Here is a 27,389-nt window from a genome sequence, read left to right as displayed (position 1 = left end):
AGGAGGCTGAGATCTGAGGATCACAAAGCCAGCCCAGGCGGGGAAAGTCTGTGAGACGCTAATTTCCAATTAATCACCCCCAAAGCGGGAAATGGAGGTGTGGCTCAAGTGGTTGAGCACCAGCCTTGAGTGGAAAAAGCTGAGAGATATTAAACGAACAGTAGGACAACCGTGCACCTCTGGAAGGGAGGTTGGGGCCAAGCCGCTCCGCGGTGCCTGTCTCTTTAAGAACCAGAGACTCACCCCCGGGAGGGGTCGGGGAGAGGTCCGGCTACGCGCACTCGCGGCCTGGGACGGTCTCTGAATGCTGCGGCCACTTTAAGAGGGCGGGGTTCCTCCCGGAGGAGGCGGAGAAGTTCCGCCCCCCCCGGATCTCCGGCTTCCGGCAACTACACGGAACCTCAAGCGGAGGGGGAGCCGCGCAGGCCCGAGCCGCGCCAGGTGAGGCGGCCGAGCGTGTGAGGTGGGTTCGGGCCCGAGGAGGGGAGGGTCTCCCGCCCGCCTGGGCCGCTGCCGCTCGGCCTCTCTCCCGCCCCTCGGTAGCTTCACCCCTCATGGCTGTGCGCCGAACGCCTAAGGTGCCCCGCTCGCCTTTCACGGGCCAGACCGTCACGCACCCATTTTACAGATGCGGAAGCCGAGGACCCGCGCTGCGCGCGCACGGCCGCGAAGCCACGGAGTCGGAACCCAGCCCAGGTCCGTCTGACCCGAGAGCCTGTGCCCTTCACCGTGGCCGGGCCCCCGGCAGATCGCCTCCTCCCCTTCCTCATTCTCCCTTCACCAAGCTGCAACGAGTCCACACACAGGGACCCGTGGGAGACCACACGGAACCGCCGAACCTCCTCTGCGGGGTGCGCGCCTTTCTCGCGGTGTTGCTGACAGCTGATGCTCAGTGGTGCTCTTGCTGGAAACCTAGCAAACCCCCTGAGAAAGGAGGCAAGGGAAAGCAATACCGTTTCTAATGCCGAAATACGATGTATCTGCAGGTATCTTATTCTCTTAGCCTAAGTTGTATTTCTTTTTCTCCCTGTAGACCCCTGGATATTTTTCTTCCTCAAAATTGGAAGAAGATCCACCGGCTGAATGGCAGCTGCAGATGACTTGCAGTTTGAAGGTACAGCAGTGGGGCATTGATCTCTACCTTTATGGTCACTACAGCCATAGAAAGAAACAGATTTTCATTGCTGTACTGCCTCTATATTAAAGTATATTAAAGGTGTGGTAGTACCTGCCTGTAATCCCAGCCTGTAATCTCCAGTTGGCTGTCCACCCTGACAAAGTTAGTGAGATCCTAACTACATTGGAAGGCTGGTGATGTGGCCCAAGTGGTAGAGAACCCACCTAGTAAGCACAAGGCACTGCATTAAAAAAACAACTCAATACTGGGGGCTGGGAAGGTGGCTCAGTGGTAGAGCACTTATCTTGCATGCCTGAGGCCTTGGGTTCAATTCCTCAGCACCACATAAGCAAAAAGAAAAAAGCCGGAAGTGGCGCTGTGGCTCAAGTGGTAGAGCGCCAGCCTTGAGCTGAAGAGCTGAGGGACAGCGCCCAGGCCCAGAGTTCAAGCCCCACGACCGGACCCAAAAAAAAAAAAAAAAGTACATTTCTTTTTGGACAGTATCACTCCTTCCCTCCCTCTCTCCCAGTTTTCCCTTCCCAACAGTTCATTTTCAACATAGTGTCTAGTGAGTACCACTGCTGCATTTGTTCATCCTTGTTCCTCCACTTCTGTACCTCCCTTGACTAAGTGATTTTTTTTTTTTTGCCAATTCTGGGACTTGAACTGAGGGCCTAGGCACTGTTCCTGAGCTTCTTTTGCTCAAGGCTAGCACTCTACCTCTTGAGCCACAGCACCACTTCCAGCTTTTTCTGTTGATGTGGTACTAAGGAGTCAAACCCAGGCTTCATGCATGCTAGGCAAACACTCTACCACTAAGCCATATTCCCAGCATTGTTTCTACTTTTTTGCCTTTATATTTTCTATATTAATCACATAGATATTAGGAAAAAAAATTTTGTGCCCATCTGGGGCTTGAACTCAAGATCTGGGCATTGCTCAAGGCTGGCCCTCTACTACTTGAACCACAGCTCCACTTCTGGCATTTTGGTACTTAATTGGAGATGAGCCTCATAGACTTTCCTGCCTAGGCTAGTTTTGAACCATGATCCTCAGATGTAAGCCTTCTGAGTAGCTAGGTTTATGAGTGTGAATAGGTATGAGCTACCAGTACCTGGCTCCATTAAAACTTTCTTGAACTAGAATGAGATTTAGAGTGGTCTACTCTATAAAGGACTTGACTTAGGTATTAGGTACTATATCTAACTCTCCTGGCATCTTTATTTTTACTTTGTTTTTGTTTTGGTTGGTTGTGGGGATCTGGGCATTGTTCCTGAGCTCTTTTTGCTCAAGGCTAGTGCTCTATCACTTTGAGTCACAGTCCTACTTGTGGTTTTCTGGTGGTTAATTGGAGATAAAAATCTCACAGGCTTTCTTGCCGGGGCTGGCTTTGAACTGCTGTCCACAGGTCTCAGCCTCTTGAGTAGCTAGGATTACAGGTATGAGTCTTTAGCACCTTGCTCCTGGCATCTTTTTTTTTTTTTTTTTTTTTAAATTGTATTTTATTTTATTTGAGAACATACTGTACAGAGGGGCTACAATTACATGGGCAGAATAATGCATACATTTCTTACCAAGCATTGCAGCCTCCTCCTTTGTTTACCCTTCACTTCCCTTCCCTGCCTCCCCCCTCCCCCCCTCCTGGCATCTTTAAAACAAACATTATTCTGTCTATTGTAGGATGATACCTGAGGTTCAAGAGGTCAAGTTACCCACTAAGGCTCATGTAGTCAGTGAATAGCTGAGTCAGGACTAAAATCCCAGTCTACCTCCAAATTCTGTTTTTTATCTTCGTTATCACTTAATTCTGTCTAGTCGTGGGGCCTGAACTCTGGGCCTGGGCGCTGTCCCTCAGCTCTTCAGCTCAAGGCTAGCACTCTACCACTTGAGCCACAGCGCCACTTCTGGCTTTTTTCTTTTGCTTATGTGGTGCTGAGGAATCGAACCCAGGGCCTCATGCATGCAAGGCAAGCACTCTACCACTGAGCCACCTTCCCAGTCCCTGTCAGATTGATTTCTAGAAGACATTTTTCTCTTTTCCTCTTTCTTCCTTTTTATTTTATTTATTTATTTATTTATTTTTGTGCCAGTCTGGAGCTTGAACTCAGAGCCTGGGTACTGGTCTGTGCTTCTTTTGCTTAAGGCTAGCATTTCTACCACTTAAGCCACACTGCTACTTCTGGTTTTTTGTTTATGTGGTATTGAGGAATCAAAGCCAGGACTTCATGTATGCTAGGCAAGCACTCTACCACTAAGCCACATTCTCAGCCCCTCTTTCTTTTTAAATTGAGACAGGATCTTGCTTTGTAGCATAGGACATCCTTGTTTATCTTTACTAGAGGTCTGTAACAAAGCTGGGGCTATAAAGCTTCTCTTTCAATAAAAAGCATTGCTCCAGGGGGGAAACTGGGGAAAGCGGAGGAAGTGGTGACATTTTCCAAAAAGAATTTTGTTCATTACCTGTTTTATGGAAATGTAATCCCTCTGACAACTTTTTTTTGTTGTTTGTTTTGTTTTGTTTTGGTCGTGGAGCTTAAACTCAGGGCCTGGGTGCTATCGCTCAGTTCCTCAGCTCAAGGCTAGTGCTTTACCTCTTGAGCCACAGTACCACTTCCGGTGTTCTGGTGGTTAACTAGAGATAAGAGTTTCACGGACTTTCCTGCCTGGGCTAGCTTTGAATGTGATCCTCAGATCTCAGCCTCCTGAGTAGCTAGGATTACTAGCTCCTGAGCCACTGGCACTTGGCTACAATTCTTAATAATAACAATAAAATTACAAATATATACATACATATGTATATGCATATAAGATACATATATAGCATTTCTCTTCCTGTGTGAGAAAGTCTCTTGGTCTTTGTGCTCTGCTTGATTTCAGAATTTGGTGATACAGCCACTTCTCTAGCAGCAAACTCAGATGCCACCACAATAAGCATTGAGGATCCTGGCGAAACCCCCAAGCACAAGTCAGGACCCCCAAGAAGTTCTAGGAGGGAAGAGGATGATGAGTTGCTGGGAAATGATGACTCTGACAAAACTGAGGTTTAAACTGACCTTTGACTTTTCCCTCCCCCTTTTTATTTCAAGCTTGTTCCTGCATTTATTCACTGACTTGTATATGCAGGTACAGTGCCAGACAGTGGTGCCACAAAGGCAGATGACCCATGGCCTCAGCTTGGTGGAGAAATAGACCATTACTGTCCATGGAAGTGCGTATGGAGGGGGGAAGATGGGTGACAGGGGCAGGGAGAAGAGTTAGGGAAGGCTTCCTGGAGGCAGTGGCACCTGAATGAACCTGCTGGCAGGGGAGGAGTAGCCAGAGGAAGAAGTGTGGGGCAAAGATGATACAGGCAAGGGAACATATTACTGAAGTCATCGGCATGAAAAAGCATAGTGTAGGCAAGGGATGTCCACCATCTTTACTCATCGTGGGAGAAAAATACAGGCAAAGACAGGAGAGAAGGCTGCACAGCTAAGCCAGACCTCAACCCAATGAGTATGAATTGCATTCTGAACATAATTAGGATGTGTCAAAAGGTTTAAGCACTATGACTAGATGTGATATGTTCAATAATAATTAAGATATGGAAACCTTAAGTATAAATTGGAGGCAGAAAGACAGGAGGCCAGAAGGGCAGGTAAGAGGCAGGTGGTTTGACTAGAAGTGATAGAGCCTGCATGGGGCAGGGGGAACTTGCTTACATGTAATTACTTCAGGTCGATCTGCCGGTCTCGCCTCAGGTCCTGGTGTTCCTCAAAATAAGTGCTGAAGTTTATGCTAAATTACCTTTATATGCAAAATATTGTGATGAAAACTCAGATTTAAGCCTGGCATCAGTGGCTCAGGCCTATGATTCTAGCTACTCAGGAATCTAAGGTCAAGAGGATTGAGGTTTGAGGCTGGCCAGAGAGAAAAATCTGAAGAGACTCCAACAACCAGTAAAAAGAAGTCTGGGAATTTGACTCAAGTGGTAAAGTACCAGCTGAGCAAGCAAGACTGAGTTCTAACTGCAGTATTGGCAAAACAAAACATCTTCAGACTTATGAGTCTCTGATCTTGAATCCTGGTCCTGGCTGCAGTAAGGCAGTCCTAAGAAGAGTACTTTTATAAACAGAGTTCTAGGCCAAAGGTTTAGCTCCAAGGGTTCCAACATGTCCAGCTCAGCCATTTGCCTCAGTATGCGAATTTTTGCCTCAGTATGCGAATTAAAGAGACCAATTAAAGAGCCAGGTGCAGTGGCTCATGTTGGTAATATCAGCTACTTAACAAGATGGTGGTCTAAGGCTGGACTCAACTATAGCTGGGGACTCTTACATAGCTCAAGTGGTTAGAGCACCTGTCTTTAGCAATGGGAGGCCCTGAATCCAAACCACAGTAGAGCCAAAAAGAAAAACAGGGGGGGGGGGAACCATATCAGTAGACTAATAATGTTGAAGGGTAGAGAAAGGCAATTTATTTATTAACAAACTGGCCAGTGTGCTAGAAGAGGGCAGAACCATTTCAGTATGTCTTTGGGCTGCAGACATGAGTTTTAAGTTTAAAAAGAAGAAGGACCGAGGCAGGGGTCAACAAGCATGCATATTATTAATAAGTTTTAGTCTGATTTATTGTCTGGTGGTTAAAGGTATAGTTGCCTGGGAAATAGCTTGCATTTTATTTTATTTTATTTTTTGTGTTCATTGGCTGGCACTCTAACACCTGAGCTGTATTTCCGACCCTTCAATTCTTCTCACCAGATATTTACCCAGCAGTCTGGTCCCGTTAGTCTTGCACAGTCCTCAGATGCTATCAGAGAGAGACTCCGATGCAAAATAGAGGCAGAGATGCCAGATTTCCTCCTGCTTTTAATGAACTCAGGGGACTGAGTAGTTTTTTTTTGTTTTGTTTTTTGTTTTTGTCGGTCATAGGACTTGAACTCTAAGCCTGGGCGCTGACTCTGAGCTCTTCAGCTCAAGGCAAGCTCGCTACCACTTGAGCCGTAGAGCTACTTTCAGCCTTTTCTGTTTATGTGGTGCTGAGGAATCGAATCTAAGGCCTCATGCATGCGAGGCAAGCACTCTACCACTGAGCCACCTTCCCAGCCCTGGAATGTTTTTGTTTGTTTGTTTAAGCAAAACAGTTCCCATGAACCTGTTACCTGTTATAATGTAACCCTAAGCCTGAGTTTCCTGATCTGAAATATGAAAAATAAAGTAGCATTGTGGCCCTCATTGCTGCTACAGTAACTGATATTTATTGATTGTTTGATGGCTGCCAGCCACCATTTAAAGTTGATATTTGTATCATCTCATTTAATCTCCAAAGGACTCTAAACCAGGCATTACTTTTATACCAATTTTACAGTGAGAAACTTGAGGCACAGAGTTGAAGTCACCTGACAAGATGCACACTGGCAGGAAGTGGCCTGTGCTTTTTGTTGCTAGACCCCACGACCCCTTTAGAGGTGAAGTGTGTTCCTAACTTGTTAAAGTGGTAGACATCAATATACACAGGAGTGGCTGAACATTAGAGTTCTCAACAAAGAAAACCAGTAAAGTGTGGAGAAAAAAAAAATCTTTAGCGAGTTGAAATCTGGTAAGAGAGACCAGTAGGCCTGAGACTCTGGAAAGAGTTGCAATTGAAAGTTTGTCTGCTGCCAGTTCCTTCTTGCTTAGGGGGGATGGGTGAGGTAGAGTTGGTCTTGTGTATGGGTGAGACCTTCAACTCATTAGGTTAGGTCCCTCCACATTATAGAGCAGTCTTAAGGAAATGGAATTTAAATGTAAATTTCATCCAATAATACCCTCACAGAAACATCCAGAAGATTGTTTAACCAACTTCTAGGTACAATAGCCCAGACAAGTTGATGCAAAATTAACATTTGTGGAATAAACAGTGGTACCAATATTTAAGCATTTGTGAATATTTATGAATTTGAAAAAATACATAAGGGAAAAAATCTTAACCTTGAAAGAAATTGCATTATCTTCATTTTCTTTGTGAATTGAGAAAAAGTTACTGGAATTTTGTGACAGTGACAGAGTTCCTGGCCTAGCTTATAGAAAGTGGGTCCCTTGTCCTGCAGAGCGGCCTGGGCTCTGCTGCACCCTCTGCTTTGTGAATCCTGTTTGCAGTCATGATTCCTGGTGCTGGGCCTGGCTCTGGTGTCATCAAGGAGAGCTGTGCTATGGCCACAGGCAGGGCCTCCTCTAAATTAGATTTTTTTTTTCTTTTCTGTTTTTGTCCAAGACCAAGACTCTTAGTATCTGATGCTTTTGCTTATTGGCTGGCGCTCTACAACTTGAACTGTACCTCCACCCCCTAGATTTTTTTTTAATAGAGCAAGTAATATTTTTAGTACTTTAGAGTGAATTAGAACATGAGACTTTGAAAATTCAGGTGACAACACAAGTGAGGATCTTGAATCTGTTGCTCTGTATGTATGGGTGTGTGTCTATTGTAACATTCCTCCACATACTACTGAATCCAATTTTCTCTATTTTTCTTAGGTGATAGAGATCTTTCTAGATCAGGCAACTAAGCCTTGGGAGAGTCTAGTGATTTGTCAAAGCTCACCCAAGTGGAGGAGCTGGGACTTGAAACCTGATGAAAGTGATTTTAAAACTGATGTATCAGGCTGGGCATGAAGTGTAGCTGTTGCTGTTGTTCATTGAATGCAGAAATGCCTAGTGGTTTCCCACATTTTGGTTTTTTATCAGATCATCTTCCCCCTGTGTAGCTACAATTAGGAAGTTATTTCTGTGTTGATTTTTTTTTTTTAGTGTGTGTGGGGGCAGGCAGGGGTGGGTGCCTGGTCCTGGGGCTTGAACTCAGGGCCTTGTCATTGTCCCTGAGCTTTTTTGCTCAGGGCCAGCACTTTACCACTTGAGCCACAGCTTCACTTCCAGCTTATTTTTGGTGGTTAATTGTAGATAAGAGTCTCATAGACTTTCATGCTAGGAGCTGGCTTCAGATCTCAGCCTCCTAAGTAGCTAAGATTATAATCATGAACCACCAGCATCTGACTGATTATGTTTTATTTTATTCTGACAGTTACTTGCTGGCCAGAAGAAAAGCTCTCCCTTCTGGACATTTGAGTACTACCAAACATTCTTTGATGTGGACACGTACCAGGTTTGTAAATTTGTTTTACTCTTCCTTCTATATAATGGAGACTTGTTTCTTCTGTAATTAAGCAGGCAAATCACATAAAAGATTTTTGCACTGGAAGTGGTCTTAGAAGAGTGTAGAAATACTATCATAAAAAGCCTAAATAACTGAGCTTCAATTTTGTAGTAGTTGAAGAAAACTTTGGAGAAAAAAAATTAAAAGGGAACTGGAGATGTTGATTAAAGTGGTAGAGTACTAATCTTGAGCAGAAAAGTTCAGGAATAGTGCCCAGACTCTGTGACTGACAAAAACAACAACAAAAAACATTGTCCAAAAAGAAATGTACTCATTACCTGATTTATTTAATGTAATCCTTCTGTGTATCACCTTTCATTAATTTTTTTTTTCTTCCCAATCCTGGGGCTTGAATTCAGGGCCTGGGAACTGTCCCTGAGCTTTGTTTGCTCAAGGCTAGCACTCTACCACTTGAGCCACAGTGCCTCTTCTGGCTTTTTCTGTTTATGAGGAATTGAACTCAGGGGTTCATGCAGGCTAGGCAAGCACTCTACTACTAAGCTACCTTCCAGCCCTGTGTATCACCTTTATAATAACAAAAAGATAACTATTAAAGCCGGGCAGCGGCTCACGCCTGTAATCCTAGCTACTCAGAAGGCTGAGATCTGAGGATCGAGGTTTAAAGCCAGCCCAGGCAGGAAAGTCTGTGAGACTCTTATCTCCAATAAACTACTAGAAAACCAGAAGTGGCGCTGTAGCTCAAGCGGTAGAGCACTCACCTTGTTGAAGAGCTGAGGGACAGTGCCCAAGCCGAGTTCGAGCCCCACAACTAACAACAAAAAAAATAAAATTAAAAAATAAATGAAAAACTTAAGAATTTACTGCTTTGTTGTCTTCTAGGTCTTTGACAGAATAAAAGGGTCACTTTTGCCAATACCTGGAAAAAACTTCGTAAGGTTATCTATCCGCAGCAATCCAGATCTCTATGGTACGTGCCGTGCCCTTTTGATTCTTTAACCATGTTCTGGTTAAGCTTGGGTAAATGTGTGGGCTGCCTGAAAAGCTGGGATCATTGTACTGTTCGGGTAATACATGGTGTTCTTTTGACTCATCTGAGATTTAGTGGCAACTCTTACAGAGAATTTATGGGAAATGCAATATGTCTGATATCAATATTTAGTTTAGTTTTGTTTTTGACAGAACATGGAGGGGTTTGAACTCCAGACCTTGCTCTTGCTAGGTGGGGTTCTATATTTTGAGCTATTCCTCTAGCCTTTTTGGCTCTTATTATTTTGGAGATAGGGTTTGTTTTTATATGCCCAGGCCAACTGGACTCAATTCTTCTATTTCCTCTTCCTGAGTAGCTGGAATGACAGGTTCATACCATCTTGTTTCCCTTTTTATTGGTTGATATGAATTCTTTTTGTTGTTGTTGTTGGTCATGGTACTTGAACTCTGGGCCTGGGCACTGTCCCTAAGCTCTTTAGCTCAAGGCTAGCACTCTACCACTTTGAACCACAGCTCCACTTCTGGTTTTCTGGTGGTTAATTGGAGATAAGAGTCTCATGGGGGGCTGGGAAGATGGCTCAGTGGTAGAGCGCTTGCCTTGCATGCATGAGGCCCTGGGTTCAATTCCTCAGCACCACATAAGCAAAAAGAAAAAAGCCAGAAGTGGCACTGTGGCTCAATTGGTAGAGCACTAGCCTTGAGCTGAAGAGCTGAGAGACAGCGGCCAGGCCCAGAGTTCAGGCCGCATGACCGGAAAACCCCTCAAAAAAAAAAAGAGTCTCATGGGACTTTTCTGCTTAGGCTGGCTTCCAACTGTGATCTTCAGATCTCAGCCTCCTGAGTAGCTAGAATTATAGGTGTGAGCCACCAGCGTCTGGCTGTGGGCTTTTATTTTTATTTTTGTATCTTTTATATGGTAAGCTTGAAAGTCAAAATAATTCTGAGTTTAGTCCTTTACTACAGTAGAGAACTTGTAGTCTTGTGAGGAAATAGTTTGTGGAAAGCTGATGGTGGTTCTTTTTGGAGTATCCTTTTCACCTTAGAATGCAAGGCTTAGCTTTGAAAAAGTACTCATCTATTTCTGCTAGACATCTCTATTATTATTATTTTATTATTCCCCCTTCTTCCCCCTCTCCCTCTCCATCCTTCTCTTCCCCTCCTCCTCTGGTTTGAACTCAAGGCCTTATTGATCACTTGAGCCATGTCCCCAGCCCACAAAAAATTTTCTTAATTAATTTTGTGTTAAGGTACCTAAAATTATTGCAGTGTTGCAAAATATTATTGAAATTGAAAAATGAAATTCATAAAATATATTGAAATTTCTCAGCTTAAAAATTGTACTTTTACTGGGCACGATTGTAAATTCAGAAGGCTGAGGCAAGAGGATTGAGATTTTAAGATCATCTTGGGATACACTGAAAGACTTTATCTTAAAAAAAGTACAATAACAACATATTCATATTTGTTTACATAGTGTTTTTCCTAGATAGAGTGAGATAAGGATGGTGTTCCTGAAATCGAGCAACCAGGGAAAGAAGTTGGCAAAGCATGGTCGACTTATTCACTTGGGGGGATTATTTTATAGTCATTAAGAAGGAAGCTTAACTGGGTGCCAGTGGCTCACACCTGTAAGCCTAGCTACTCAGGAGACCAAGATCTGAGAATCACAGTTCAAAGCCTGTCTGGGCGGGAAAGTCAATGAAATTTTTTTTAATTAAGGTTTATTCAATTAAAATCAAAGGCCAATTTTTAGTTCTTTTTTTTTTTTTTGGGAGGGGGGGTCCGGTCGTGGGGCCTGAACTCTGGGCCTGGGCGCTGTCCCTCAGCTCTTCAGCTCAAGCCACAGTGCCACTTACGGCTTTTTTCTTTTTGCTTATGTGGTGCTGAGGAAGCAAACCCAGGGCCTCAGGCCTGCAAGGCAAGCGCTCTACCACTGAGCCACCTTCCCAGCCCTCAAAGGCCAATTTTTAGGGTTGTTGCTTATTCACTTTGTTTTAGAAAAATATGGAATACTTCACGAATTTGTGTGTCATCCTTGTGCAGGGGCCATGCTAATCTTCTCTGTATCGTTCTAATTTTAGTATATGTGCTGCCGAAGTGAGCACGCCAATGAGATTCTTATCTCCCAATTATCCCAGAAAGCTGGAAGTGGCACTATGGCTCAAAGTGGTAGAACACCAGCCTTGAGCAAAAGAGCTCAGGGACAGTACCCAAGCCCTGAGTTTAAGCCCCATCACTGACTCCCCAAAAAAGAAGGAAGCTAATTTTATGGCTAACAATGGTAGAATCTCTAGGATATTAAAAAGTAAAAATAGAAGGATGCATTCAGGACATGTGCATATACAAACACATGTGCATGCATGCATTTGCTTATAGGTACCCAATATTTCTGGTAGGATTCACCAGAAACTGGTTACAGTGGTGGGCTCTGGGGAGGTGAAATGTGGGTGAAATGCAGAGCTGGGCCATTGAGAGGGTGAAAGCTTGCTTTTCTTTCCTTGTATTCCGTGTGTGTGTGTGTGTGTGTGTGTGTGTGTGTGTGTGTGTGTGTGTGTGTGTGTGTGTGTGTGTGTGTGTGTGTGTGTGTGTGTGTGTGTGTGTGTGTGTGTGTGTGTGTGTGTGAGACTTGAACTGAGGGTGGAAGCTTGCTTTTCTTTCCTTGTATTCCGTGTGTGTGTGTGTGTGTGTGTGTGTGTTAGGTGTTAGTATGGGACTTGAACTTAGGGCTTCAATGCTGTTTTGAGTTTTTTGCTACTAATTGGTGCTCTTCTATTTGAGCCATACTTCTAGTCTTAGTATTTCCTTTTGTAACTTTTTTTTTTTTTTGGGTCCGGTTCTGGGCCTGGGCACTGTCCTTCAGCTCTTCAGCTCAAAGCTAGCACTCTACCACTTGAGCCACAGCACCACTTCCGGCTTTTTTTTTTTCCTCCTTATGTGGTGCTGAAGAATCAAACCCAGGGCCTCATGTATGCAAGGCAAGCGCTCTACCACTGAGCCACCTTCCCAACCCATCCTTTTGTAACTTTTGAACAAGGTATTGCATTCATAGACTGATTTTTTTTTTTTTTATTAAAAAAAAAGTTTGGGGCTTGGAAGGTGGCTCAGTGGTAGAGTGCTTGCCTTGCATGCATGAGGCCCTGGGTTCGCTTCCTCAGCACCACATAAGCAGAAAAAGCTGGAAGTAGCGCTTTGGCTTCAAGTGGTAGGGCACTAGCCTTGAGCTGAAGGGCTGAGGGACAGTGCTCAGGCCCAGAGTTCAGGCCCTATGACTGACAAAAAAAAAAAAAAAAAAAAAAAAAAAAAAGAGCTTACGGACTGGGAAGGTGGCTCAGTGGTAGAATGCTTGCCTTGCATGCATGAGGCCCTGGGTTTGATTCCTCAGCACCACATAAGCAGAAAAAGCCAGAAGTGGTGCTGTGGCTCAAGTTGTAGAGTGCTATCCTTGAGCTGAAGAGCTGAGGGACAGCGCCCAAGCCCAGAATTCAGGCTCCACAACTAACAACAACAACAACAAAAAAGCTTTAAAAAGTCAGGTGCCAGCTGGGTGCTGGTGGCTTATACCTGTAACCCTAGCTACTCAGGATACTGAGATCTGAGGATCATGGTTCAAAGCCAGCGCAGGCAGGAAAGTTCCTGAAACTCTTCTCTCCAATAAACCACTTGAGCTCTGTGGCTCAAGTGGTAGAGTGTTAGTCTTGAGCCTTGAGCTGAGGGACAATGCCCAAGCCAAGAGTACAAGCCCCGAGACCGACAAAACAAACAAACAAAAAAAAGGTCAGGTACCAGTAGCTCAAGGCTGGAATCCTAACTACTCAGGAGGCTGAGATTTGAGGATCGTGGTTCAAAGCCAGCCCAGACAGGAAAGTCCATGAGACTCTTATCTCCAATTAGTCACCAGAAAACCGGAAGTGGCGGCTCAAGTGGTAGAGTGCTTGCCTTGAACTGAAGAGCTCAAGGTCAGCGCCAGGCCCAGAGTTCAAGCCCCGTGACCAACAGAAAAAAACAAAAAGCTCCCACAAATATGTATATCTCTGATGCCACATGCACATACTCACAGAGCCCATGGTGATTTAGTAGATTAGATCAACATTTGCTTGAAGTATCCCTCTTGCTCTGCTCTTCATATATACTGTGGATGGACCTTCCTGATGTTACTTAATATTCTCTGGCATTAACACTTGGCATTAATAAGGAAAGCAATCTTTGCTTCTTGTGTTCTGATGGAAAGTTTAACAAAATGTCTGTGAATTTATTTTATGATCCTCCAGTTAAGGGAACTATGTATAAATCAATGTCTTTATCCACCTAATTGTAGCAAGTGTTTTGGCCCTTTGAATTCTAATAACCCTAGTCTTCAAGGCAGCTAATTATGGAATTGTGTTTTGATCTTTTAAAAAAGAAAATTCCCATTAAGTAAGTGTTGATTGCATTTCAGATTCATTTTCCTTTGCTTGTCTAAATACGGAGAGGCTGATAAGAGTCTGAAGGCTAGTGCTTCATTTTCCTGTTTATAAATATTCTGGTTGCTTTTGCAGGCCCTTTTTGGATATGTGCCACGTTGGTCTTTGCCATAGCAATTAGTGGGAATCTTTCCAACTTCTTAATCCATCTGGGAGAGAAGACATACCATTACGTGCCTGAGTTCCAAAAAGGTTGGTGAATAGCTTGACTCATTGTAAATGCTGTCAGTTTCTAACCAGGAAGCCTTTTGCTCCTTGAGCTGTGGGCCTAGTCTGTAGGTGCCGCAGCTCTGCTTCCTGTGTTTTAGAGTTCAGACATACCATTGACTGAATAGTTTACCAGCTTTCTATACAAATCCACATCATATTTTGTTTTCTAACTGTAGAAGATGTATATAATGTACATTTTAACAATTTCAGTGGTATAAGTACATTTGCAGTGTTGCTAATTCACAAAGTATTTAAGGAAGCTAGCCCAACAGCAACTGGAATTTATTCTAAAAATGTACCAAGTAACTGAAAAGTAGTGTTATGAAGGTCTTCATTATAGTATTGTTTGTATTATGAAAGCCTAGAAATAGTAGGGGCACTGTTCTTCAAGTTGTGGTGGCCCAACTAGCGGAGATGGTCTCTAGCCACTAATTATGAGGCACCTAGAGCAACTTGAGTACCAGAACTTAGGCAAACTGGTGCCTGTAATGTTGGCAGCTTTGTAAAGAGAAGTCTGTTCATGGTTAAGTAGAATGGACAATGAAAAATTGTAAATTCTAGGGGTGGATTTAGAAATGATGGTTCGTATCTAAAAATTTCTTTCTTGTATCAGTTAAGATAAAAAGAAAACAGCTTATAGAGACTTGAATATGAGAACCACTCCAAAGTGAAGAAGCTTGGCTTTGTAAGAGATTGACCATAGCACTTTCCCAAGTTCTCTTTCCCTACCTGCTTGTCTGCTTGGGTAAAAACATGGGCTGCAGGTTTCAACACTGTACTCACTAGCTTCTACAGAGGAGACAGGTTTGTGGCCTCAGGTTCTTCATAAGAGAAATGGAAATGATAATACTATATGGTAGAGCTACTATAAGAATAAAGAGCAAGCTGGGCACCAGTGGCTCATGCCTCTAATACTAGGTACACTGGAGGCTGAGATTTGAGGATCACAATTTGAAACCATCCTGGGCAGGAAAGTCTGTGAGACTCTTATCTCCAGTTAAACAGAAGTGGAGCTGTGGCTCAAAGTGGTAGAATACTAGCCTTGAGTGAAAAAACTCAGGGACAGCACCCAAGCCCTGAGTTCAAACCATGACTGAAAAAAAAAAAGAAAAGAAAAAAAGAATCAGGCAGGCACTAGTGGCTCATGCCTGTAATCCTAGCTACTCAGGAGGCTGAGATCTGAGGATCATGATTCAAGCTAGCCTGGACAGGAAAGTCTGTGAGATTCTTTTTTTTTTTTTTTGGTCCGGTCGTGGGGCCTGAACTCTGGGCCTGGGTGATGTCCCTCAGCTCTTCAGCTCAAGGCTAGTGCTCTACCACTTGAGCCATAGCACCACTTCTGGCTTTCTTCTTTTTGCTTATGTGGTGCTGAGGCTCTTCAGCTCAAGGCAAGTGCTCTACCACTGAGCCACCTTCCCAGCCTATCTATGAGATTCTTATCTCCAATTAGCCAGCAAAAAATCTGGAAGAAGGAGATGTGGTTCAAGTGATAGAACACCAGTCTTGAGCCAAAAAGCTCAGGGAAGCATACACATGCATACGCACGTGCGTGTGCGTGCGTGCGCGCGCACACACACACACACACACACACACACACACACATACAAAAGAATAAAGAGCTGAAGACTAGAGGTATGGTGCAAGTCGTAGAGCACCTGCATAGCAAGCTCCAAGCCCTGAGTTCTAATCCCAGGAATGTCACAAAAAAAGAAAATGAATGAATACAAAATGGATATATGTAAGATGTTAGACTAGTGATTTTTATACAATTCTTCCAATGTTTATTATTGCCATATATATGTATACATACCTGTCATAGGAACATATTTAAGTGTTTGAGAGAGTATACATGAACCTACAGTGAATTGTTTCTTTTCCTCCTTTTTACTGTGTGTGTGTGTGTGTGTGTGTGTGTGTGTGTGTGTGTGTGTGTGTGTGTGTGTGTGTGTGTGTGTGTGTGTGTGTGTGCGCGCGCGCGCACGCGCATGTGTGCGTGTGTGTGTTTAGTTCTGGTGGTTTATTGGACTTCCCTGCCCAGGCTGGTTTTGAACCGTGATCCTCAGATCTCAGCCTCCTGAGTAGCTAGATTATAGGCGTGAGCCATTGGCACCTGGCCCTTCTTTCTTCTTTACTAAAATGAAAATATAGATTTCAGGAAACAGTATATCAACATGTTAGTTAATAATAATAAAAAACGAATTATTTTTTGTTGGTTCTGGGGCTTGAACTCAAGCAGGGCCTGGACTCTGTCCCTGAGCCTCTCTGTTTATTTGGTAGCAAAGAATCAAACCCAAAGCTTCATGCATTCCACTTTACCACTAGCCACATTCCCAACCCTAAAAAGCTAAATCTTAAGTATTTATTCTTTATCAATCACCACTCTATTAGAATGGTTATTGCCTATTTTAACTTAGTTCTTCTAACAGTCTTTTTTTGCATTCTGGTAATGGAACTCAAGACCTTATACATGCTAGGCAAATGCTCTAATAATCTTGTGAGGTAATTTTATTCCCATTTTGCAGATAGGTAAGTAGTAGGAAGATTAAGTAGCTCACTATCCAGAGATGGTTTGCCTGGGATTAGAACCCAGGGCATCTGTACAAAGTCTCTGCCATTTGAGACTACAATACCGTGATTGTCAGTAAAGCAGTGAGTATATTGCCTGATGCCCAGCAGTGATCAATGACTGTAGCTACAGCCAGAGTAGAATTTCCTTCTCCTTCCCTTCATTGTCTAAGAAAAAGGTATGATGTCAATGAAATTGTATCTGGCTTAAGGAGGGAGTGCCAAATGTTTTGGACACTGACAGTTTTAACAAGAGTCTGACTAACTGCCACAAGGCTTTACCAAGATGTGTTAAATGAGTTCCCTACTAGTTTTCCCATAGGAGAAGCAGATGCCATGGCTTAGCCAAGTATAATTTATTTATTTCTTTATTTATTGTCATGAGTCTTGAGCTCTGGGCCTGGGCACTGTCCCTGAGCTCTTCAGCTCAAGTCTATTGCTCTACCACTTGAGCCACAGCACCACTTCAAGTTTTCTGGTGGTTAATTGGATATAATTCCTACCCGGGCTGGCTTTGAACCGTGATCCTCAGATCTCAGCCTCCTGAGTAGCTAGGATTACAGGCATGAGCCACCAGCGCCTGGCTTTGTTTATTTATTTTTATATTTTATTTTGCAGTACAGGGAATCAAACTCAGGACTTTCTTTATGCGTAGGAGGCAATCACTGTACCACTGAGCTACATCCCAACTCTTTGCCAGGCTTTGTGATAGTCACTCCAGAATCAAGAAGACTTCAAATTGTTCTCTAGGGCAAGTTCTATAGGGCATGATACTACAAGAGGAGGAGGTAAAAAGTAGGAAGAGAAGAAGAAAGAAGAGGAGGTAGAGAAGGAAGAGGAGGAGGAAGAGAAGGAAAAGGAGGAGGAAGAGGAGGAAGGCCTTACAGAGCAAGGGAAGGCTGGATTCTGAGGAGCTTTTAACAAGCAGTTCCATTACCAAGGCATTGTTATTTATGTAAGGAAGAAAGTGAAACTGGAGAATATTTCAAGCAATCCATCAATGTGCTGAAACTCTGTATTTCAGAAGCAGAAAGATCTCTAAATGACATGCAGAGCAAGTTAATCTGTACCCAGGGCATTTTAATAAATTTGCTAAAGAAATCAGTGTCAGCTCTTGTTTTGCTAGGGAGGAGGATGTATTCTTCCAAGGGGATAGTTGGCTTTTATTTGATTGAAATGTTCAGTATATTTAAATCTTACAGTATGATGTTCTCAGATATTTTAGTTATTCAATAATATTGTTACTAAATGAATATAAAAGTTCTAAAGGAAACTACAAGGACAGATGCTAAAGATTCATTCATTTGGCAAACATTTATAAAACACCTACCATGTGCCAAGGGCTGTGTCAGGCCCAAAGAATACAGCCCAGGAAGACATGGGCCCACTGTCCATTGAAGTAGATTGCCCTGTAGGAAGTAAGGACAGTCTAAAGTATGGGAAGTGCTCTAACAGTGGCTTAAAGACATGATACAGGTGACACTGTCTTGTTGTCCACAGTATCCATAGCAGCTACCATCATCTATGCCTATGCCTGGCTTGTTCCTCTGGCTCTCTGGGGTTTCCTCATGTGGAGAAACAGCAAAGTCATGAACATTGTTTCCTATTCATTTCTGGAGATTGTGTGCGTCTATGGCTATTCCCTCTTCATTTATATCCCTACAGCAGTAAGTATGGCACTGTGGAGCAGACTCTGAGTGATGCTCTGGTCTTGGTTAACACTTCAGCCAGGAATTGCACCAGACATTGTTATTTCCAATTTAACATTCATCTGCTCCCCTTTGAGTTTCAAGGGCAGCATGAAGAGGAGTGGGGGGTGGGAGTGAACCCTTAGTTAGGATAACATTGCCTCAGTCTGCATGGTGATGGGTATTCTGAAAACCAGCTGGCATCAGCCCAGCTGATTGGCTTACATGCCTGGAATGAACAAATGCATCCAAAGACTGTCTCCTTTTCTTCTCTTCTTTCAGATACTGTGGATCATCCCCCAGAAAGCTGTTCGTTGGATTCTAGTCATGGTTGCCCTGGGCATCTCGGGATCTGTCTTGGCTATGACATTTTGGCCAGCTGTTCGTGAAGATAACCGACGTATTGCGTTGGCCACGATTGTGACAATTGTATTGCTTCATATGCTTCTTTCTGTGGGCTGCTTGGTATGGTCTCATTCCTATATACTTTTGGTGTGTTTTAACACTAAAGTGTTAGGTACAATGGTTCCTTTAAAACTGTCTTCATGAACTAAACACCATTTTGACTCTCCTATAGGAAAAGTAAATAGTTTTGAGAATTTAATTGTAGCCTCTGACTTTGCCTAGTTTTTGTAATCTGGTTAAGATACAATGTCTAGCCAGGGCAAGTATGGGTAGATATGTACCACTCTATAGGATTGGGAAGAAGGAAGCATGTTGAGGTTCTGCCTCTGAATGCTCTGTTGGTTTTCTGCATATGCCTAGAAGATTTTTTTTTTCTGTTGGCTGTGGGGCTTGAACTCAGGGCCTGGCCACTGACCCTGAGCCTCTTTGTGCTCAAGGCTAGCTCACTACCACTTAAGCTATAGCACCACTTCGGGCTTTTTCTGAGTAGTTTATTGGAGATAAGAGTCTCCTAGAGACTACTGCCTGGGCTGGATTCAAACTGAGATCCTCAGGTCTCAGCCTCCCTAGTAGCTAGGATTATAGGTATGAGCCACCAGTGCCCAGCTGATTTTTTTTTGAACATATGCTATACTAAGGCTTGAACTCAAGGCCTGGATGCTGTCCCTTAGCTTTTTTTTTCTGCCTAAGGCAGGTGCTCTACCCTTTGAGCCACATATCCACTTCTGAGATTTTTGTGATTAATTAGAGTAAGAGTCTCACAAACTCTCCTTCCTAGGCTGACTTTGAACTAGATCCTCAGATGCCAGCCTTCAGAGTAGCTGTGATTATAGGTGTGAGCCATCAGCACCAGACTTACCTAGGAAGATGATGGACAACATTAAAGTACGTTTGAAGCTGGGCACCAGTGGCTCTAGCCACTATCTACTCTGGAGGCTACTCTTGGAACAGAGCATCCAAGTTTGATGCCAGCCAGGGCAGGAAAATCCATGACTCATCTCCAGTCAACTCCAGAAAACCGGAGGTGGTACTGGGCCTAAAGTGGGTAGAGTACTAGTCTTGACAGTACCCAGTCCCTGAGTTTAAGCCCTGTAACTGACAAAAAAAAAAAAAAAGTAGGTTTGAGTCCTGTGTCTAGGAAGAACATGTCAGGCAGGCTGGTTCTGTTACTCTCTGGCTAGGAACTTGGCTATGTTCTATACTTCTCTGAGTCTTCTTCATCTATAATGTGAGTCTATTATTTCCCACCAGTGGGTTGTTCTGAAGATCAAACAAAACAATACATAGGATGCATTTAACATAGAACTTGTCCTATAAATGCCCATAAACTAGGCCCCTTTCCTTTAATCCTAAGGCAATATGCTTGATCTTTGAAATGCTGTCTGTGAATAATATTCTTTTCATTGTAACTAACTTGCTCATGGTACTGCCTCTAACTGGCACCTTCTTGTCTCTTACATACTTTTTCCAAAGCATACCTGGCCAAAAGATTGATGACTCAAAATCAGGAAGGAAATGCATTGTTGTTTTCAGCTCTATAAAAGCTAGGAGCAAGGTAGATTGGTTCGTGGAGCAAAGAAGTATAGTATCTGTTTCATAAGCCAAGTTCTGATGACTCACACCTGTAATCCTACCTACTCAGGAGACTGAGATACGAGGATTACAGTTCGAAGCCAGCCCAGGCAGAAAAATCTGTGTGAGATTTTTTTTTTTCGGTCGGTTGTGGGGTTTGAACTCAGGGACTGGGCATTGTTCCTGAGCTCTATTTCTCAAGACTAGCACTCTACCACTTTGAGTTTTTGAGTGGTTAATTGGAGATAAGGTTCTCACAGGGACTTTTCTCCCTAGGCTGGTTTTGAACCATGATTCTCAGATCTCAGCCTTCTGAGTGCTAGGATTACAGGTGTGAGCCACCAGCGCCCAGCTCTGTGATACTCTTATTTCCAATTAGCCAGTAGAAAGCTAGAATTGGAGCTGTGGCACAAGTGGTAGAGCCTTGAGTGGAAAAAATATTGAGTGCACAGTCCCTGAGTTCAAGTCTTAGTACTGGCACATACACATACACATGTGTGTGCATATATGCACATGTATACACATGAAGAATATTTCATGTGGAACTGATGGCAGGATTTTTTATGTTCTATGCCACTTATTTTTCTTCTGGGGTAAATGGCACTAAAGCTAGATTTCCCTGCTTGTCCTACTGCCCAAAATTTTCAGGAATGAAGGTTGGGGGCATGACTTGGGTGGTAGAGCATCTGCCTAGCAAGCAAGAGCGCTTGAGTTCAAACCTGAGAGTTTCCAGAAAAGAAAAAAAAAATTATCTTCTAGAAGAGAGAATAGTTACAAAGAAGACAGAGTCTTGGACAGGGAGGTGCTTAGCATTGTGATCTGAGGCAACTTAACTCTCAGAATTTTGGTTTCCTCACCTGTCAGAGATTCCCGGGCTTTTGTGGAGGAAGCTCTTCATGTACTGCGAAGGTTGTTCAAATGGAAAGCAGTTAGGAAAGTGGCCCTACTGCACATTATTCTTTAGTGCCCCAGTAGGAGTGGCCCGGGATCACATGGTTTGAACCTGGATTAAAGCTCAAATCTCCCTGCTGTACCACAGTACCCTTTCATTGATGCCTTTCTCGTGAGATTCCCCCCTAATTGTTCTGCTCATACTTGGCTGAGAACTTGATGGAGGGGAGGAAGCAGAAGGGCATCACTCTGCTCAGATCTGTGACAGTCATGGAACAGGGTAGATTGGACTGTGGGTAGGAAGGCATTGCTGACAGTAGGGGAAGATAATCATTTTCTCCTCCTTGAAGAGAGAAACCATCTCATTATCAGGTGTTGAGCCAGCCCTCTCTGCCCTTCAGGCTGTGCTTTGGTCATTTCCCTTCTCTAGACTCCTACCTCCTCCCTTAGAAAAAGGATCTGGGCTAGCACACCACAGTAACATCTCTGTTGTTGGAGGATCAAATGATGTTTGCAACATGAAAAGTATAACAAGTCATGTAAAGACAAGGCATTTTTATTCTTGGAAGGCAAGGCCAGGAGTAAGCAGGAGAGTCACTTGAGCTGAGGAGCACCTGCTGAACCAGACAGGTTGGCTTTCTCTTACTCCCCTGGGAAGCACGGGTTGGGGTGTGTGTGTGTGTGTATGTGTGTGTGTGTGTGTGTGTGTGTGTGTGTGTGTGTGTTCTCTTACTCCCCTGGGAAGCACGGGTTGGTGTGTGTGTGCACGGGTTGGGGTGTGTGTGTGTGTGTGTGTGTGTGTGTGTGTGTGTGTGTCTGTGTCTGTGTCTGTGTCTGTGTCTGTGTCTGTGTCTGTGTCTGTGTGTGTTCTCTTACTCCCCTGGGAAGCACGGGTTGGTGTGTGTGTGTGTTTGCCTTGGTGCAGTGAAGCATATGACAGCCCACACCTGGGAAGGCCCCTTGGAGAATACACATAATACACATGTAAGTGATCCCTAAGTTTGTACTAAACACACCTGGCAGAGGTAGCTGGGAAGATCCCAGAGGGGATGTCCTTGGCTGACATGTCAAGAGATGTACAAGCCTGTGTTTGTTTACTACTGGCAGTAGGGAGGCTCACTCCCAGAGAGGCTGCCATCCATCCTGAGGCCTCCACAGAGCCTAGGACTGGGCTGGACTTGGACTCTGTTGAGCATGGAAAAGTCTAGACTGGAAGTGGGCACACTGGATTGGAATCCAACTCAGGCACATTTATATAGTTTTGGAAAATTGGTTTGAGGCTCAGCTTTCTCTCCAAAGTGGGGATCAAAATGCCTGTTTCTGAGCTGATAAATGATTATGTGCTTGATGTACAGTAGGTATTCCCCAAATGATAGCTGAGGTTTTTATGCATTCATAAGTCACAAAACTAAAGCTTGTTCAAGAAACACTTAATAATCATGTTTTCCAATCCTTACATTTTACACATGGGAAAACTCAGGCTTCTACGGGCCTTGCCCAAAGTTACAATGTGTGTCAGCCCAGACCCAGATGGGAGCCTGGGCCTTGTGTCTCATTCCTTCTGAACAGGCTTCCTCTAGTAACCTGGAAAAGCTGAAGCATAGGTCTCTCTGACTCATTGATCCCAGAGAAAACTGAGGGAACCCTGGGTAGTGTGGACACTGTGGCCTCTGTTCATACCACCTACTTTGGAGTTCTGTTCTTCCTCTGCTCCAGAGAATCACTGCCAGGAAGGATTTATGGAGTAGTGACTGGTAGGATTGCTCTGGGAATGTGACAAATGGGAGGACTGCACAAAAAGGCATCAGCAAGAAAGTTTTAAAAAAAGATTACTGAGTTAGAAATATGCTAGAAGCCCAGCATGTCGTGTTGGTGCCCCCTTCTGGTTGAAAGCAAGCAGAGCTGGTAAAAAAATGCTTCTTGGTTTCTTGGCTTTTCACTTTCCTGAAATATTAATGCCAAGGGAAGTCAGGAGCATTCAGTGGTCTTGGATACAGTAACAGACTCACCGTTCTTTCAAAGAACCAGTGTTCAAGGCTAGTGAGATTGGGTGTTTTCCTGGCCGATGTTAGGATTGATTCTCAGGACTCAAGGCAGAAGGGAAGATCCTCCTTGTTATCTTCCTTTCCACTTCCTTCTGACTTTTGACAGTTTAATTGTAGATGTTGAGCAGAGGCCCTTATCAAACCTTTCATTTCCAAACTAAAGAATTAAGAGATGAAGCTGGGAAGGTGGCTCAGTGGTAGAGCGCTTTCCTTGCATGCCTGAGGCCCTGGGTTCGATTCCTCAGCACCACATAAGCAAAAAGCCGGAAGAGGCGCTGTGGCTCAAGTGGTAGGGCACTAGCCTTGAGCTGAAGAGCTGAGGGACAGCGCCTGGGCCCAGAGTTCAGGCCCCACAACCGGACCCCCCCCCAAAAAAAATTAAAAGATGAAGCTCTTTTTAAGATCTTTGAGCCAACTAGCTAGTTTAGCAGCTGTCTGTCATAGCTCAGCTTGCTAAGAACTAATAGTTTATATAGTGTGCCAGGTCCTGTGAGAGATCCTGCTGACACAAAGACAGAGGTAGAGACCATCTCTGTGCTAGTACTGGGGCTTTAACTCAGGGCCTGGTGCTGAAGATCCTTTTCACTGAAAGCTGGTGTTCTACTACTTGAGCCATAGCTCCACTTTCATAGAGACAAGCCTGTGTGTGATGTAGTAATTACAGTATGCCTTTTGGAGTCAGATGGACCTAGCTTGGAGTCCTGGTTCTACCACTCATATATCATATGCCCTGGATCCAAGAGACTTGAGTTTCTCAAAGTAGCTGTTTGCTCATCTGTCAAATGAAAATAATTGTAACAACATCAGGGTTGTTAGGAAGATTTAAGTCATGTAACATAGTAAGTGCTCAATAAGTGGCAGCTAAGTTTAAGGTTACTCACAGCCAGGTGTTGGTGGCTTATGTCTGTAATCTCAGGAGGCTGAGATTTAAGATCATGGTTTGAAGTCATACCAGGCAGGAAAGTCCATGAGACTCTTTCTCCCATTAATCACCAAAAAGCCAACAGTGGAGAGCTGTGGCTCAAAGTGGTAGAGTGCTAGCCTTGAGCACAAAAAACTGAGGGACAGTGCCTAAGCCCTGAGTTCAAGCCCCAGGACTTGCAATGCCACCACCCCCTCCCCCCCAAAAAAAAGATTACTCACAGATTGAGTTAACAAGGCAGACATAGACAGAGATGACTATAGTTCAGCATGATGCCAACCATGGTAGCAGGAGGCAGGGACCATGAGAGCCCAGAAATACTGTTATTATTGAGCCTAGGAGGACCCTCAACTGGATTGTTGCTTTCTGACACTCTCATTGGTCTCTCTTCCTACAGGCATACTTTTTTGATGCACCAGAGATGGACCATCTCCCCACAACTATAGCTACTCCAAACCAAACAGCTGCAGCAGCCAAGTCCAGCTAAGGAGAAAAGTAAGAGATAATATTTTTATTCTGTGGAGTCGTATGCTAAAAATCAAAACAAAACATGGCAGGAAAGTCCATGAGACTCTCATCTTCAATTAACCACCCAAAAGCTGGAAGTGGAGCTGTGGCTCAGGTGGTAGAGTACCCAGGTCCTGAGTTCAAGCTCCAGGACCAAACACATGCACACATGTGCATGTGCATGTGCACACACATACACATGCACATACAAAATCAGACCATTCTTTGTGTACAATTTTGTAGTAGGATATGAGTGTGCATGTTTAGGACTGTGTATGTATCCTTGTTGAAAGTTTCCATTTGAAATCTATCTCTTAGATTCTGCTGAAGGTGGATCTCTGCATTCATCCCAGCAGCCCCCTCCTAAACCTCATGTACCCTTTCTAGCAGCACAGTATGGATTTGTTCCATCACATAACAGTTCTGGTAGTCTTTCTGACTTCTTAGGCAGGCTGCTTCAGAGCCTGAGTTGACCCCTGTTAGTTTACTCCTAAAGTTCTCCAAAGGCTATGCATGTTCAGGGCCTCTGAGGTGATTCTACCATTAATGGTTAGTTCAGTGGGAGTTAGTACAGGAAAAAGATGTAATTTAGTGGCACCTTCCTTGCTTCTATCCCATTCCCATTCTGTATCAAGGCTGCAGTCATACTGCACTTTTTGGTTTTCTGTCCTGTTCTTGGCACGAGTACTTTAACACTGAGCTGTGCCTCCAGCCCCACACTGAACTTTTATCATTGCTTTAATATATCATGTCTGCACTTGCAGTTCCATTTGTCTGAAGTGTTTCTTTCTTCCAGCCCTTCTTCCAACAGTTGTCACTTAGCTTGTGATACCAGTATACTTTGTATATAGGTATCACTTTCTTATGGTGCTCAAAACACTAATTGTCTGTGTGCCCATGTGCTGTCTGATAACCTGATCAGTCATCTAGTCATTTGTCTGTACTCTCTGCACTAGTGTGTCCCCTCAATTAGAATCAGCTCCATGAAAACAACGATAGGATTTCATTGCCCATTTCATGACTTGGTATATAGGTGGACTCAGTGAGTGAGTGTGGAATGAATGAATTAATGAATGAAGACATACTATGCATATGATCTTACTGTGTGTCAACCAAGAACTGTTACTCAGTTTTATAATCATTAGCAGCCCTTTCTGTGCAAGCTGCAGTCTACCAGAGCAATGGAATATGAAAAAAAATCAGGGTCTTCATTATCAAGAATTAAAATTAAATCTCAGCTAGGCACCACTGACTTGCCCTTATAATACTAGCTAATCAGAAGGCTGAGATCCAGGGGATTATAGTTTAAAGCCAGCCCAGGCAGAAAAATACATGAGACTTCTTCTGGAAAATACTAGCAAAAAGCAGGACTAGAAATGTGGCTCAAGTGATAGAGTACCAGCTGAATAAGCAAGTTGAGTCATCATAAGACACTGAGTTCAAATTCCAATACCAATCCCCTCCTTCCTCAAATTAAATCCCATTTCCCATTACCCTGTGCTTGCTGTGGGCCTTGGGCAAGGAACTAATTCTTTTTGAACCTCAGTTAACTTCTCTATAAAATATGGATGATACAACCTATATTTGAAAATTAGATGTTGTATTTGTAGAAGCTCCTGACACCCGTAGTGAAACTCCTTGGTACAATTAATAAGAAAAAAAAATTCCTGTCACATAGGTGCTCAGTAATAAGACCAAAGCTATTTCCCCACTGTAAATGGGCTGATAGTTTGCATTGAAATTTGGTGCTTCTCACTGACTTTACCTTGATCCATTATTTATTTTTTGTAACAAATGAGGATTTTTCCCTCTCAGTTGAAGAAATCAAGTGTAGGCCCTGCAAGTTGACAAGATGTAGTGACCCGTGTTGAAGTCACTTTGGCTGATAGAATGACTAGGAATCAACTGTAAGGTGTCACAGGCCTTCCACCACCTTCCCCTCTTCCTCTCTTCTTGGGGGTATGTGATATTGGAATCAAAGAAGATCACAATCCTATGTGTGAAACAGAACAATGATGCCTACTGAAATTGTCCTAAGAAAAGAAAAGAAATTAAGGGAAAGTGACATTGGGGTGAGATTGGTTGAAATGCAGTGTATACATGTGAAAATGTCAATTTAACTCTCTTCCTATACAGCATCTATATGCTTATTTAGGAGGAAAAATGATCAGAACCTTTGGAGATAGTAGTATGGATTTCCTTCCTCATTTTACATTGAAAAAGCTAAAGCCAAGTTAACACAGTGCACTTGGCTGGCAAGCTAACATTTGTACATCACATTCCATTTTATAAAATACTTTCTAGGTCCCTCTCTTATTGGCCATGCTTACCAGTCCTTTCCACCTTGTTGCATAAGTGAAGAGGCTGGAATGAATATGGCTGAGTTTTCTAAGGTCACCCATTGCTTAGAGGTAGAGAATAAGTCTTGGGGATCCAGTTTCTGAGATTTTCTGATATCTTTTTAATTTTTCCTGCATTTTTGACTCTTCGCCATAAGCACAAACCAGTAATATGTGCATGTTTTAAGTATTTACATTACTATTATCAATCTATACATTGTTAATAATCCCAGTGGGAACCTGAGGAAATTAAAGCTTAATACCCCCCTTTTTAATGAAAAAGAAATACAAGTTCTAATATTTCTTTTTTTGGGGGGGGCCCTCCAGTGGTGGGGCCTGAACTCTGGGCCTGGACACTGTCCCTCAGCTTTTCAGCTCAAGGCTAGTGCTTTACCACTTCAGCCACAGCACCACTTCCAGATTTTTTTTTGGGGGGGGGCCGGTCATGGGGCCTGAACTCTGGCCTGGGTGCTGTCCCTCAGCTCTTCAGCTCAAGGCTAGCGTGCTACCACTTGAGCCACAGTGCCACTTCGGCTTTTTTTTTCCTGCTTATGTG

General features: G+C 43.6%; 1 protein-coding gene and 1 non-coding gene across 11 annotated transcripts in view; one reads left to right on the top strand and one right to left on the bottom strand.

The window, feature by feature from the left end:
- The first annotated feature begins 366 nt into the window (after positions 1–366).
- The window catches only part of LOC138838422 (protein YIPF1), a 37,132-nt gene continuing 10,109 nt past the window's right edge, over positions 367–27,389 (top strand). For 2 of the 10 annotated variants that reach the window (XR_011375600.1, XM_070037910.1), the window contains exons 1-9: positions 375–463; positions 1,034–1,114; positions 3,995–4,158; positions 8,150–8,230; positions 9,122–9,209; positions 13,765–13,881; positions 17,965–18,131; positions 18,435–18,617; positions 24,385–24,482. Coding sequence is in view for 9 of the 10 variants with exons in the window: in XM_070037910.1 (XP_069894011.1) it covers positions 1,084–1,114; positions 3,995–4,158; positions 8,150–8,230; positions 9,122–9,209; positions 13,765–13,881; positions 17,965–18,131; positions 18,435–18,617; positions 24,385–24,474 (921 nt within the window). In the remaining variant the exon portion in view is untranslated. The other 8 variants (XM_070037912.1, XM_070037913.1, XM_070037911.1 and 5 more) reach the window with 8 other exon arrangements.
- On the bottom strand, positions 11,228–11,334 carry LOC138838492 (U6 spliceosomal RNA). Its single transcript, XR_011375629.1, has one exon. It is a non-coding gene; the product is annotated as a U6 spliceosomal RNA (small nuclear RNA).

Source organism: Dipodomys merriami, unplaced genomic scaffold (assembly GCF_024711535.1).
Source record: "Dipodomys merriami isolate MVZ:Mamm:240054 unplaced genomic scaffold, mDipMer1.0.p SCAF_28, whole genome shotgun sequence".
Lineage (NCBI taxonomy): Eukaryota > Metazoa > Chordata > Mammalia > Rodentia > Heteromyidae > Dipodomys > Dipodomys merriami.
Note: the sequence above shows the minus strand (reverse complement) of the source record. Positions and strands in the feature narration are given on the sequence as shown.